The 14,151-nt window shown below is 34.4% G+C and overlaps 1 protein-coding gene across 2 annotated transcripts; it reads right to left on the reverse strand.

The window, feature by feature from the left end:
* Positions 1-632: 632 nt before the first annotated feature.
* Positions 633-11,811, reverse strand: LOC112514841 (zinc finger CCCH domain-containing protein ZFN-like). Of its 2 annotated transcripts, none has more exons than XM_025121466.1 (7): positions 11,486-11,811; positions 9,976-10,132; positions 8,384-8,446; positions 7,389-7,508; positions 6,280-6,573; positions 4,101-4,415; positions 633-1,207 (listed from the first exon to the last, which is right to left on the reverse strand). In XM_025121466.1, exons 2-7 carry the CDS (start codon positions 10,093-10,095, stop codon positions 923-925), a joined length of 1,197 nt encoding a protein of 398 aa, XP_024977234.1. In that variant the 5' UTR covers positions 10,096-10,132; positions 11,486-11,811; the 3' UTR covers positions 633-922. The 2 variants fall into 2 exon arrangements, with proteins under 2 accessions (XP_024977234.1, XP_024977242.1); XM_025121474.1 differs by having other exon boundaries at positions 11,498-11,791.
* Between the last annotated feature and the right edge of the window lie 2,340 nt (positions 11,812-14,151).

Raw genomic sequence — 14,151 nt, forward strand, 5'->3', positions numbered from 1 at the left:
ATTAATGAAAAAGGTAGTGAAGTTACCTGCTCTGAGCTAGGAGCCATGCAACTGATGAATTAGGTGTCCACCATTCAACTTTCAGCCTTTCTTTCCACAAAGCCTGCACAGTATCATATATATATACACACACACACACGCGTATACATACACACACACACATATATATATATATATATATATATATATATATATATGAAATGAGTCTGCTAGACAGCACAAATTATTTTTGTAACTTGTACATTCAACTGAAGCTATCTGGTTATTGAAAAAAGTACAGAGCGAAATCTACCAAAAACAGGGTCCATATACGATGCAGGCTTGTACGTCTACCATATACGAGATCCACCATAATGCTAGAGTCAATTATTGATTCTGAGTGTTCAAACTTCAAATCCTGTTAAAAGAAGACAATTTACAAGAATACTGAGATAGAGGCAAGGATAACTGCCCATGAAAGAAGATTTTTTTTTAGCTCCAAATACCCCTTGGTAATAGAAGGCTAATAATAATATAAGTAGGAACAATCAATAATAATCAGGAGTGAACTTACTGTAAAGGCCATGAGCAGGATTCCAGCGAGATTAGACCATGCACGAACTACCCGAACATAATTAAGCTTACAAGAATTATTGGATAAATAAATGCTTTGAACATAAAGATGGGTAAACAAGGTAATTTACATGAACCAGAAAGGCATGCTTTTGAAATAGATTAACTGCTCACATTGGGTTTAACCGAATGTGACAAAAATGTGGAGTTGTACAATGCATCAACGCAATTCAGTCGAATTGATTTTTCAGAATAGGTTGACTTTAACATGTATTATGTACATCTCCGGCCAACAATATAAATGAAGTTACAACTTTTTGATCCTCCAAAAAGATTTGTAGTAAATAACCAATAGTCATTTGGGAGGTCTTCATCCCTCTGTGTCGATACTATCGTCATTGGTGGGAATGTGTCTTCTATCTGGCAGACTGATTTGCCTAGGGTTAACCGAATCTCCCTCAACAAGCCCTTCTGAAGACATGTTTAATGCACCATTTGCCGAAGATGAACCCAACAAGCGGCGGACAGCTGGTGAATCAGCTGATGTTGATGCAGAGAAATTGTAAGCGAAAACCCCCATTGGGTGGTCAAATTTGCAACTTGGACCAAACTTGCATATACCATAACGAGAATAGAAAATGCACAAAGGTTCTCCCTGTAGAAATAGAAATAGAAACCATGTTAATTATTCTATTGAGAAATATCCATACACAACTGATATCCATATGTCCCTTTCATTTGTTTATACTTTCGAATTCGATCAAGATGCAAATGCATTTTCACCCTAGGAGTTAACTCAATTCTTACAGCTTTTAGTTATAACTTGTGTATCAAACTCAAAATAACCACAAAGTCCTGTTCACCTAAGAAAATTTGTCTTGGCACTACCATTCCCTTAATTTGGCAGATTGCACTATGAGATATTACATTTAAGCAATAAAAAACATCTAATTAATAGTTTTCAGTTTGCAGCGACAGAAAGACATCTATCAGACTTCAAAACAATTGTCATCATATTTGTAACTAGACTATTTGTCTGTTTCCTACTCATTGTGTGAACAAACCTGTTTATTGGCACAGGAGACAATTGGATGTTTCACGCAATCAGGTTGCATATTTTAGTGATGTGAGCGAGTTCATTTCAAGTTGGGGCATCCTTCATTTCATAGTTTGAAGAACTCGCTTTCTAGAAATTCTCTGTTGGCCGCATTAGTAAGAAAAGCATACATGAACAACTCATCCACCTAAAACCCAGAGTAGATTTTTCATTTTAATTAGTTCCTTCCAATATCTGGGGGCGTTACCCGACTGAGGCTCCTATTGGCTTCAAGTACTTCCATTTTCATTAATGACTACTCTCATGCTACCTTATTTAAGCCTAGAAGTAAAATCTCTCTGCATTTGGCTGCACTATAACGGTGTGCTAGACAGGAACATCATCACCTACAGAAGGTTGTTCGCACCATCTCAATCCATCAAACGTTCATCATTGGATATGATCGCAAGCAATTCTCATTTCCCGTTTTCCGATGGAAAAGATAGATCCTTCTATAATTCACAATTTGTTGTCTTTACCAACTTTTACATCGTCCTGTCACAACACAAAATCTTTGGGCATGTTTGTGTTGCCTGGTCCCAGCACATTGGATATCAGGTCCCTCAAGTGTGTTTGCTGGATACTCACAGTCATAAAAAGAGCATCATTGCTCAACACCCACTCTTAGGAGATGATCCCCTGTATTAACATTAGTTTCACCAAGTATGAATGCCATTTTTACTCTTAGTGTGTCAAGTTTCTATCATAGTCCCCTGTAACCTGATGACTGAGTCCAGAAGAAGCAGGAATTACTTTCATTCCCTCCAAATTAAGTGGGAATGGATGATTATCCTTAACTCCTTGATGTGTAATTCCCTTATGCCCAAACAACCATCTTTATTCATTACCATTTCCATTCCTTACCATCCAAAACCCCCAACCAAGCACCCCCAACTTCTTTCTAAATGAACATAAGAGCAGCTGCATTTTCAATATTAAATACCGACACATCTTTTTGCAATTTGTTGATGGAAGAATTCCAAATAGTTACATGTACAACAAGGCATCCCAAACATTTCTAGAGCTCGAGAGAATTGGAAAACCGACCTCAAGAAACTTCATTAATGAAGTGTTCATTGCGAATGAAATACTTTGGAAGACTCATTAACCACAAACCCTAGAGGTTGTTGGAAATAAACCACCTCCTCAAAAAGTGCATTAAAAGTTAATTCAATATCCAATTATGCATGGCAGCCTAAATTGTACATAGATGAAAGTTTCATCAGGGTGCAGGTTTGAAGAATAGTCATCATATGTTTGAGAACAATGCTTCACATCTAATCAGGCTTTTGGAGAAGCAAAGGAATCATCAAGGTTCAGACTTAGTTTTTATGATGTAAATTATGCTCATTACAGTACCATTATGTCGGGTTAAATAGGGTTTTGTTTTGTTCTTTTTGTTCTCGCTTCTTTTTGTTCTTTTTGAGAAGCAAAGGAATCTTCTATTTCATGTATTGTAGTTACTCTCTTCTTAATAATGTATTATTTCAAACTGGAAAACCAATGAATTAACATTATCCATTGAGATGCAGGGATAGTTGGTTTACATTAGACTACATACCCTAACCATATGAGTTGTATAAGCAAAACATGCTTACCAAAGTGAAATCATAATTAAGTTCAAATTGATCACTTGAGCTAATATAGGTCACTAACATGGAATGATTGTTTCTTTTAATTTTTTGGTTACCCCTTCCTCCATAAAAATAACTAGATATAGGTGCCAAAGTAGCCATACCCTGCTAAACACTTATATTTAATGACCCTGTACGGTCTAATTTATCAAGACTCAAGGCTGGGACATGCCCTAAAGCATCCACAATTTATTGATCTAGCCAATATAGCCATTATTGAAGGGGAAGATATATTTGTCCACATATATGCCTCAAAAGGAAGTTGGGAATGTGTTGACAGTGACAGCACAGTTGGACCCCATAGGTTTATCAATTGACATGGAAACTGAACACATGGCAGCAACATTGACATGTAAATCCAAAAAGTTAGATAAGGGCATCGTTCGTGTATTCAGTGCAGGTGTTTCTCTAATAATTATCTTAGGCCCAAAAATTGTGACAGATCCCACATGATGTTGCACAAGACTCATTTATCTCTAGCAAATGTCGTTACTTCCTAGCCACAACCCTTTCCTCATCATGACATTTCCTATTTTCCATTGGTTGATCTTTCATCTCCTAAAGGGTTTATAGATAGACTGTGAAAAGAGAAGAAAGGAAGAGTCACCTAGACGTGAATAAAATAGTTCCATTTATGAGAAGCAATTAAGAGTATCAGAGCAACTTGCATCAAAGCTAAGATTTATTGCTTACATTTCAATGATAATTTCCAATTCATGTCATAGATTCAAGATGGATGATATTGTGAAAGAATGAAACTAATGCAATATGGAAATTGCTAATATAGATGTAATTATCAATAAACAAGCAGAACTAACCGGACGTAAAGGAAGGCCCATTGGACTAAGGACGCAATCAGGCACAGGAATCATCCTTTCTCTGGGGTGATGAAATCTACAAACTGCACCAAACTTACAGTCACCAGTCTTCATGTAAAATTGGCATTCGGGCTGACCAGGCCTCTCAGGGAACACATTTTCACTTGGTAATGCGTAATAGCCCGTACGATATGAAGAATAAGTTCCTTGTACTGCTTCATTAGCTGCTTCACTCTGGCGTGATGTTCCATAAATTTGACTGTTTCCAGCTGTCTGCTGTTGGCTCTCTGACGATGAAAGGGAACCAAGCGGACCCTGAAGAAAAACTTCACCGAGTCAGATTATAAAGCCTTTGTATACCAAGTCCACGACTACACCAAACATATTAAGAAGCAATAAACAATATTAAACAAAAAAAAACATATTCTGGCCACTGTGGGTTCTTGATTTTAGCAATCAAGTCACATTGAGTCACTATGGTTTGTAAAGATTGACAATTTCACCATTTGAATAATCTTCCATTAGTAAATTAAAGGCAAGGCCTCTTTAGCATCCATGTGGCATTTTGGTTCGACATGGGATTCCAAATTTAGTGACTTGATCCATGTGGTTTTATGACTAACGATTTTGTGATCATGGTTTATTTATAATGATTTGATCATTGTATCCAATTATACATCAATACTACAGCTCCCATTGTTTCAAACAATGTCAAAGAAACTATCTTTCCGAATTAAGATTGCAAGTATGTATCTTCTTTGGGTAGAACATAACCTATGACTACCATATACGAAAATGCTGTTATTTATTTTATTTTCTTTCATCACAAAATACATTCAACAATGAAATTTCGTATCTTATCTTTTGCTAATATCATAGAAACAAAAATAAATTACTTGTTAACATCATGATAAAGTTTATGATGTAGTATAAAAAATAGTAATATGTTAGAAAACGGAAAATATATGACTAAATGGTAAACCAAATAGTAAGTGTGATACAGGTGTGTTGTATGTAGAGTCAAGCAAAACATGAACCTAGATGTATAAAAAAAATTGGTGTAAAATGATTTGAACATACCACGTTAGGTTATAATTCGGAATGTGATGATTTTGTATCCAAGCTGGGAACGGTGTATGCCTACTCATCAGCTTGAGGGGAATGTGAAAAATGTGTGTTGAAGCGTATCCCACATGGAAAGCGAATAGAAGAAAGAGTAGGAATATTTCATATTGAATAGGGAGGGTTCCCTGATTAAATAATAAAAAAAGCAATAACCTCTCCTAATAATATTTTCCACAAAAACATTGCAGTTCTTCCAACCTCACCATAGGTGAGGAGTGTATGTGAGTTTCATTTGCCATATATATATATTGTATACTTCCAAAAAAAATTCATTGTATAAGAAATTAAGAACAAACACTATAATAATTTAGTTCCAACTATTTCTAGAAGGCCTGTGCTCTTTCCAAGAACACCTATACCCTGCAGTTTCTGCAGAATGCTTATACTGTTCACCTGCAAGAAACCACAGGGGTAAAATAGTCTTTCCATTGTGAGAATATGTGGAACCGGCAGATTTACTCTCCAAAAAATCCCTTGAGAAGAGAAAGGAGGTTCCAACATGTATGGAAGAGAAATGGTCCAAGCCTAGCCGATGTAGGACTCTAACATCCTTGACGGATACTTCGAGGCAAATATCCTTGCTGTCTCTACAGCCCTTGACAATCATAAAGTTCTCATTCAATGGCTCAACCTTGACACATGTCATACAAGATAGCAACTGGTCCAAGGTTCCTTCGGAATGTAAGCAATTAAATTCTTGAAGTTATTTTAGATATCAAAATGTCTCATCACTTTTCTGCTAATTTATCATTCGACCACTCATATAATAGTGCTTTGTAAATCAGTTATCTTTTTCATCCTGTTATGTGGTAATTTGATGGGTCCATTTCTTCAATCTTACAAGCTAAGATCAGAATAAACTACACATTTAGACAGATGCTTTTGTCAGGGACCACTTGGAGCATGAATTAGCATTTAATTTATATCAAATATTAATAGTCAACTCCTACTACAGATATGTTGAAACCAACCCCAATTATATAAAAATAACATACTTTATATCATATAGATGGAATGAGATATAGAAAGAACATATCTGATAAAAACAACTTACACTGTATGCACCCCATCCTGGAACAGATACCACACCCTGTGGTAGAATCACTGGTGCATAATTCGAAGGGGCTTGCCAGCGTGGACTAATAAAGGAAGCTCTAGACAAAGACCAGTTTGTTATTCCTCCTGGGTATGACTGTTGACCAGGACTAGTTGGTGATTGGACTGTAGGATACACAGGAGAGCCACGATATGAGACCATCATATTAGATGGTTGTGGGTGATGGAATTTACAAGTGCTTCCAAATTTGCACTGTCCGGTTCTCAGATAATATGCACATTCAGCTTCATTCTGCATGAGAGAATAAAGAAAAGACCACTTCTGAATACCACATTTTACCAGAGCAAGCTACATGCACCACAAACCAAATAAGGAGTTTTCACAATGAAGAAAAGTGCAACTAGAGGCCCTACGGCTTTACCATTTTGTTAAAAATAAAATAAAATTTAGTATAAAAATCAAACATCTCTGCCAAAAGGCTGATTTACAGAAGTAAAATAGTCATATCTCTATCGAGTAGATACATTTACCAATAAGAGTAGTGCATCATATGATCCTTCTCATTTCATTGTTTCTCTTGGTCTGAAAGAACCTACCTCTCCTCTTCAGAGGCCTGGCCAACTTTAAATCCTTGTACCATATGACCATATCTGAACTGAGTTCTTAGATTGAGTCATGTAAGAAATATAGTAGTCTAAAGATCTATCTCTACTAACTGAAATATTGCTTGACTTCAGGGTTTTTATTGTAACCATGGCCTATCGTACTCCTTTGTATTGGTGACTACCTTCTAAAGCCATACATAACATGAAGCAAAAAGTCAACATCAAGTTTTGCATTATGATTTGTCTTATTGCCCACATTAGAGTAAAAATATTTTGGGATCCCAGAATTCAGTCTGTTTTCCGGGTTTGGAGAAGTACGGATTTTCGGTATTTCATGATTAGATAACATAACAACAATAAAATAAAATGCCAGAACGAAAAAGTACACGTATTTAGTAATTAAGTGAAATAAAAGAAAACGATGTGTATGTGAAAGATGGATAAGTGCTTATATTAATAAAAGAAAACATAAATATAAGAATACGAGATGCAGATGCAAACCGTTCGAAGTGGATAACCCAAAACGTTTAGTGAAACCCTTCCAGCAATCCCAGCCTTGTCTCGGGGATGATGAAACTTGCATGTTGCTCCAAATTTGCAGGTACCCGTCTTCAAGTAGTACTGTCATAAAAAACAGAAAAATACAAAATGATAGAGAACACCAAACGGCTAGTGAATATATTTCATATAGAGAGTATGCTGAGGATGGAATGGGCAAGAATTTAAGCACCAAGATACAAATATATCCTCTTGGATGGGGTGAATTAGCCTAATGAAAGATGTATCTCACTTGAACTTAGGCTCAGGCACTCAACTAGGCTTGCTCATTTTGTGGTTGCCCATGGAGTTTGCTCGGTATAACCTAGAGGTCCCGAGTTTGAATCCCAACTTGTGGTTGACATGAATTACCAGGGCTGTATCAGTTGGCAGCAGCAAACATTTTCAATCCGTGGTTTACTAACTTCCAGGTGAGGTTTTCCAGGTCTAAAAAAGATTGGGTGCATTTTTAACTCCATCCGTGCTTAACTTTAATGTCACATCATCAATGTACTAGGCCAGCATATATCTTCAGGGTGGGGTCATGCATCTTGTAGAACTTGCAATGAAATTAATTGAAAATTGAAACAACAAAAGACATAAGATGATTAAAGGAATTACTGGAAGTGACTACATAAACTTGTTCAAACAAACTTCCTAAGATGTTGTTAATATATCAAAAACTATATGGATTTGTTTGGATGGAGAGTAACATTTATTAGTACAAATGCTCTTGATCCTTCGCCTCTGGATAGAAGGTTGGTGAAAATAATAAAAGCTATCTTAGAATGTTGTATTTTTCAACCTTTGGCAACATGAATATTTTCACAATTTCGGATGAGGTCAGAAGAGAGCCAACGGCATTTAAGGTAAAGTCAATATCCATATATGGATAAAAAAATACTTTTTTTTATAAAGAAGACGAAACCCCTTGGAAAATTTGGACAATAGATACTTGCCTGGCATTCAGGTTGTCCTGCTCTTTCTGGATATTCTCCTCTCATTTTGGCTGTTGCAATAGCCTGGAACCATAAATAGCAATTATTAGAAAAGATGAAATTATCAAGCAATTTAAGTGGCCTATCCAATTTATCCAAAGTTTGCAAAGTCAACATGAGATGGGAAATGCATGTGTAGTGACAGCACTAATCTACTGATGTGAATTGTGGACTCATGAAGCTCAAAATTCTATAGACAAAAGCTATGCTGTGGCCAGATCTGTACTAAGAGTACATTGAAAAATTCATGAAAAAGACTTGACCTTGCTAACTCAGATATTGCTCAACAAGAAGAAGACGTATTGCACTTGTGAGTGCATTGTAAGGATGCTTGTGCATGCATTTATGTTCAAAGTCATAGGCAAAATATTATTCAAATTAATTGGAAGGAAGCTTATATTCATGGACAAGATGAACTGAAAAGGGACAGAATCATCGAGAGAAAAAATAACCAGGGTAACAGAGTAGATAAGAATTGGTAAGATCCGTAGCTACCAATTATAGGAAACACTGATTCCTCATAAAGTGTCTTGTTAACGATATTCAGCAATCTGCTAACTTTGTTATTTATTAACTATCAAAAACATTCCTATAGCCTCTAATACAAGAAACTTATTACATCAAGACAGTGGTGCAAATTTGCACATATTGTTCTAGAAGATAACAAAAGCCGTAGAATACTACATTTACTTATTTTCAGACAGGGATCTTTATTTTCTAGAATATGAGAACATATAAGACCATTGCTTTGCACGTTACATATTGGATTGTACAGCCTAACCCACACCAAGAACCACAAGAAAATGTTAAAAATAAATTGCTTCGGCCATGTTGGAATTCAAAAGTTCGAGTAAACAATGTCTAGCATATACAAGTCTCCTCCACCCAAATGCTAGGGTTGGCTTTCATATTCTTCTCTCCAATCACCTAACGGATTTTGGTTCTCTCATCTCCTTGCTTCCACTCCACACAAACTTCTCATTCATTCCTCCTGAATCCCACTAGCCTTTGTACAGCCAGGTTACAAGAGACTTGAATTAACGTATTACCACCTAGGGAGCAGGTCAATCTAAGCACTTGATGGTAACATTCTCTTACATTAGATGACCAACTTTCAGGTATGTCAACTTTTATCCCATGTGACAACAAAGAAACGTGCAACCAACATGTAAAAAATATCAAGTTCTAATCATATTCAACATAAGAAGGTAAAAAGGATGCCCTAAAATTTGGTACATATGTTTTCAAGGGGTTTGACTTTCCCACAATTGCTTATTGCCATCACTACCAAAATTAATAATAACTGAAAACCTACAAATAATGTCATGTACATGTTAGAAAGGAATTCAGGAATGTTACATATGTAAAGGAAGAGCAATGATCATGGCCAAGACTTTCTAATTTGAGGGGCCCTACCTTAAACTCCTTTTAGATGTATCAGAAGATTCTGCTTCCATGTCAGAAATAAACATAAACAACTTCATAAATAACATACTTCTTTCACTCATCAATGAAAACAACTAGCAGCAATCAAGTTAGGTTGTCCGTTTTACCAGTTTCCTGTTAGGAGGATGATTGAAACGACATGTTGCCCCAAACCTACAAAGGCCTGTTCTGATGTAATAAGAACAATCTGGTTCTCCTTCACGTACAGGATAAGGTCCTGGATCCATCTCTTCCTTGATCACAATTTCAGTTGTCAAAGTACATCTGAAATAGTATCAAAGTTGTCAGCTAATTATGTTAATCAATATAGATTAATCAGAAAAGTACCTATATATGAATAGTTCTTTTAACAATTCAATTATGCAAGAACATATTTTTATTCTATAACTTTTTCCTCTTCCTTTGTTAATACTCCACGTAATTGCATAGACATCTTATTATGGGCATGAATGACCGCTTTAAGTTTCACTTTTCAAAGAAAGCAAGTTGCCTATATAACTATACATACACATGTATATACATACATATTTGTATACATGGACACATATGTATGGATACACCAATACATACATAAACAGATACATACATCAATCCACGTATGTGTGTGTTCACATCAACAAACATATATGTGCATAAAGCTATTTAAACTTTCATATATGTGAGCGTGCACAATTACAAACATATATTTGCATATATGGATACATGTCCATGTGTGAATATGTGTAGGTGTGTAGTCAACCTAGGAATAACACCTGAAAAGATGGCATCTTGACTTATCACCACTTGTTCCCATGAAACGAATGGTAGGAAGAAAAGAAGAGAGAGTACAATAATAAAAGAAGGCGACTCTGTAATCTTGCATATTCAACAGTATTAGATAATTGAAAGTTTCGTAGTAGCTGTAATCACCAGTGTGCAACAATAGCAAGGAGGAGCATCATCAACTTTAGAAATTAGAATCCATCTATATAAATACCTTTTTGAGGAGTGGGATATAGTAAATTATATTTGGTTTCATTTATGGGATAGTATGGTCTGCGTGCATCCTATAACCACACCTAACCTCTGCGAATGGGATTCACCATTCACGGACTCAGGGATAGTACCGGTTAGTTTGGTTATATATGGGTTAGTACTGGTTTAGTTTGGTTATTTATGGGATAGTACAAGAACAAGAGCAGAAAGCTGCCAGCTCTAATTGCTACAAACTAGTGAGGACAATTAAATGATTAAGTCATGTCATGTCATATAATATACTCTTTACATTCAAAAGAGATGCAAAAAGTAAAAGAAAAAAAGAATATTATTTAAAGAAAAAAATCCAAACAATTACATTAACAGAACCTGCAAATAGAATTAGGAATAGCAACAAACAAAGAAACCAAATTTATGAAATTATCTGATACGGCGATTATAAAAACCTTAACCAAACACAAACAGAAACATTAAATCAAGATCACAGTTACATTTGATCATCTCGACTAAAACCGCAATCAACACAAGAGAATCCAAATTAGCTCAAACAATTTCATAATCCATTCATCAAATTCATAATACGCAGAGTGAAAAATGAAACAAACAGATAAAAGGATCTAGCGGCAGAGGAAAAGAGAACACCTCGGCGCTTACAGTCGATCGTGACATCGGAACTCAGCTACAAAGTCCGTACGACTACAATCACACTGAAACACCGTTATTCACCGCCGGCTAAAATCTCTTTCCGGCAATCACATATCCATATATGAGTTAATATTTCGAAAATTTCTCGTTCAGTGTCGATGGCCTCCGATCAAATGTGTGAGAGAGAGATAGAGAGAGAGAGTGGAAGTGGAAGAAGAGAGATGGGGGTGCCTTTTTTCTGGTTCGGACTCTGCTCTCCACAAAAGAACAGTAGAAGAGAGAGAATGAAAACCAACCAACCATTTTCCCCAACGAAACCCCCCAAAACCAAACACTCACACCAGTCATCTCTTTACCTTTTTTTCTATCACACGCGCGTCATCACACACAAACCCCCCTTTCTCACGCGCGCATTACTACCCCCTTTGGTTACTTCACACGTGCAACGCCTCTTTTATTAAAAAAAATTCGTTTTTTTAATCTCAGAGATATTTTGATCATCGTTGGTTTATACTTTAAAAGTTAAAATATCAAAAGAGTTTTAAATTAAATTATTAATAATTATGAATAAGACATAACAATTAAAATATTTTTTTGTTAAGAGAAATTGTATAAAAATGGAACCAACTTTCACCTGATTCTTCTTTTATGAAATCAACTTTCAAAATCGTCATTTAAGGGTATCTATCAAACTTTTTATTTAAGGATTGACCTGTTATTGCTAACATCATCAGATCTTTTGTCAATTAAGATATTCTACGTCATATTAATCTTTTATTTTAAAACTAATATTCCACGTCATATTTAAAATCGTAAAATAATTATAAAAAATCTAAAATTCTTTTTTTTCAAAAATTATTGTAATAAAATCTATTTTTCATTCCAAATCTCGTTTTTTATTTAAAATTCAGATATCAAATTGAAAAAAAATTCAAAAAATTACTAAAATAAAAATCGTTTTTTACTAATGCAATAAAAAATTAATTAATTTTACTAATTTTTTTCTATTAATTAATTTTTATTGCATTAGTAAAAAACGATTTTTTATTTTGGTAATTTGGATTTTTTTTTTTAAATTTCAATTTGATATCTGAATTTAAAATAAAATATGATATTTGGAATGAAAAATAGATTTTATTGCAATAATTTTTGGAAAAAAAAAAGAATTTTAGTTATTTTTTTATAATTATTTTGCAATTTTAAATATGGCGTGGAATGTTAGTTTTAAAATAAAAAGTTAATATGTCGTAGAATATCTTAGTTGGCAAAAGATCTGGATGATGTCAGCATTAAGAGGTCAACAGGTCATCCAAACCCTTAAATAAACAAAAAAGTTTGATAGAGACTCTTAAATGATGATTTTAAAAGTTGGTTCCCCAAAATAAGAATCAAGTGAAAGTTGGTTTCATTTTGATGCAATTTTCCCTTCTGTTAATTGTATTTAAGATATTTTTTAAAACTGCATTTTAAGAATATCTTAATCATAATTAATTTAGATTGAGGGGGTGTTTGGAATTGCTTATTTGAAACAACTTATGTTTTTTATCAACTTATTGTAACTTAGTAAGGTTTAATTTTTTTTAAAAACTTCTTATTATCGGTTTGGCACCGTATAAACTGTTTATCCAAACACTCAAAAGTGCTTATTACCGGTGTCACACCGGAATAAGTCAATGAGTTGTTTTTATAAGCAATCTCAAACACCCTCTGAATTACATTTTTAGTTCATGTAGTTTTTTTTTAAAACTTCAAGGACTTTGATTATTATAAAACTAAAAATTATGGACCATCAATGTAGATAATTTATCTATCTATCTATCTATCTATATCTATATATATATATATATATATATATTAAAAGAAAAACCATGAGTGTTTTGAGGTAGCATCATGAGAATAGTGCATTGAGGTGTTGGTGAATTGTGGTTGATTTAGAGATATCCCACATTGGTGAAAAATTGAAAGATTTGAAGAAAATGAAGTGTATAAGAAATGTGGATTTGGTGTCTTTGTGTCAAATAATGGGGTTTGCCTCATAGGGTTGTCTTTCTTTGGATGACCCTCTTTGAAATTTATAACCATGATTGGGATGAAAACCAACCAAATGGGGAAAAAAAACTTTATCTTTATCTTTATATATATAAAAGAAAACCTTGGGGTATTGAGGTGACACTATGAGAATTGAGTATTCTCATATGATGAATTGTGGTTGAGTTTTACTTGTTCCACATTGATGAAGAGTTGAAATATTTGAATAAAATGAAATGTATAAGAAAAGGGTATTGAGGTGACACTATGAGAATTGAGTATTCTCATATGATGAATTGTGGTTGAGTTTTAGTTGTCTCACATTGATGAAGAGTTGAAAGATTTGAATAAAGTGAAGTGTATAAGAAATATGGATTGAATGCGTATGTGTCAAATCATGGAGTTTGCATCATAAGGTTGTCTTATTTTGGATTACAGTCTTTGAAATCTATACCATAGGTGGAATCAAAACCAACTAAATGGTAAAAATTTAGTGCAAATATAAAAGGTGAAACCAATGATGATGAACTGGTAACATGAGGTTTGAGTGTTATTCAAATCTGAAATAAGATTGATTTTCATCATCTCACATTAGTAAACAGATGATAGTTTGGAAGAAGATGATAGATGTATAA

Source organism: Cynara cardunculus (assembly GCF_001531365.2).
Source record: "Cynara cardunculus var. scolymus isolate 2C chromosome LG 1, CcrdV1, whole genome shotgun sequence".
In the NCBI taxonomy this organism is placed as follows: Eukaryota; Viridiplantae; Streptophyta; class Magnoliopsida; order Asterales; family Asteraceae; genus Cynara; species Cynara cardunculus.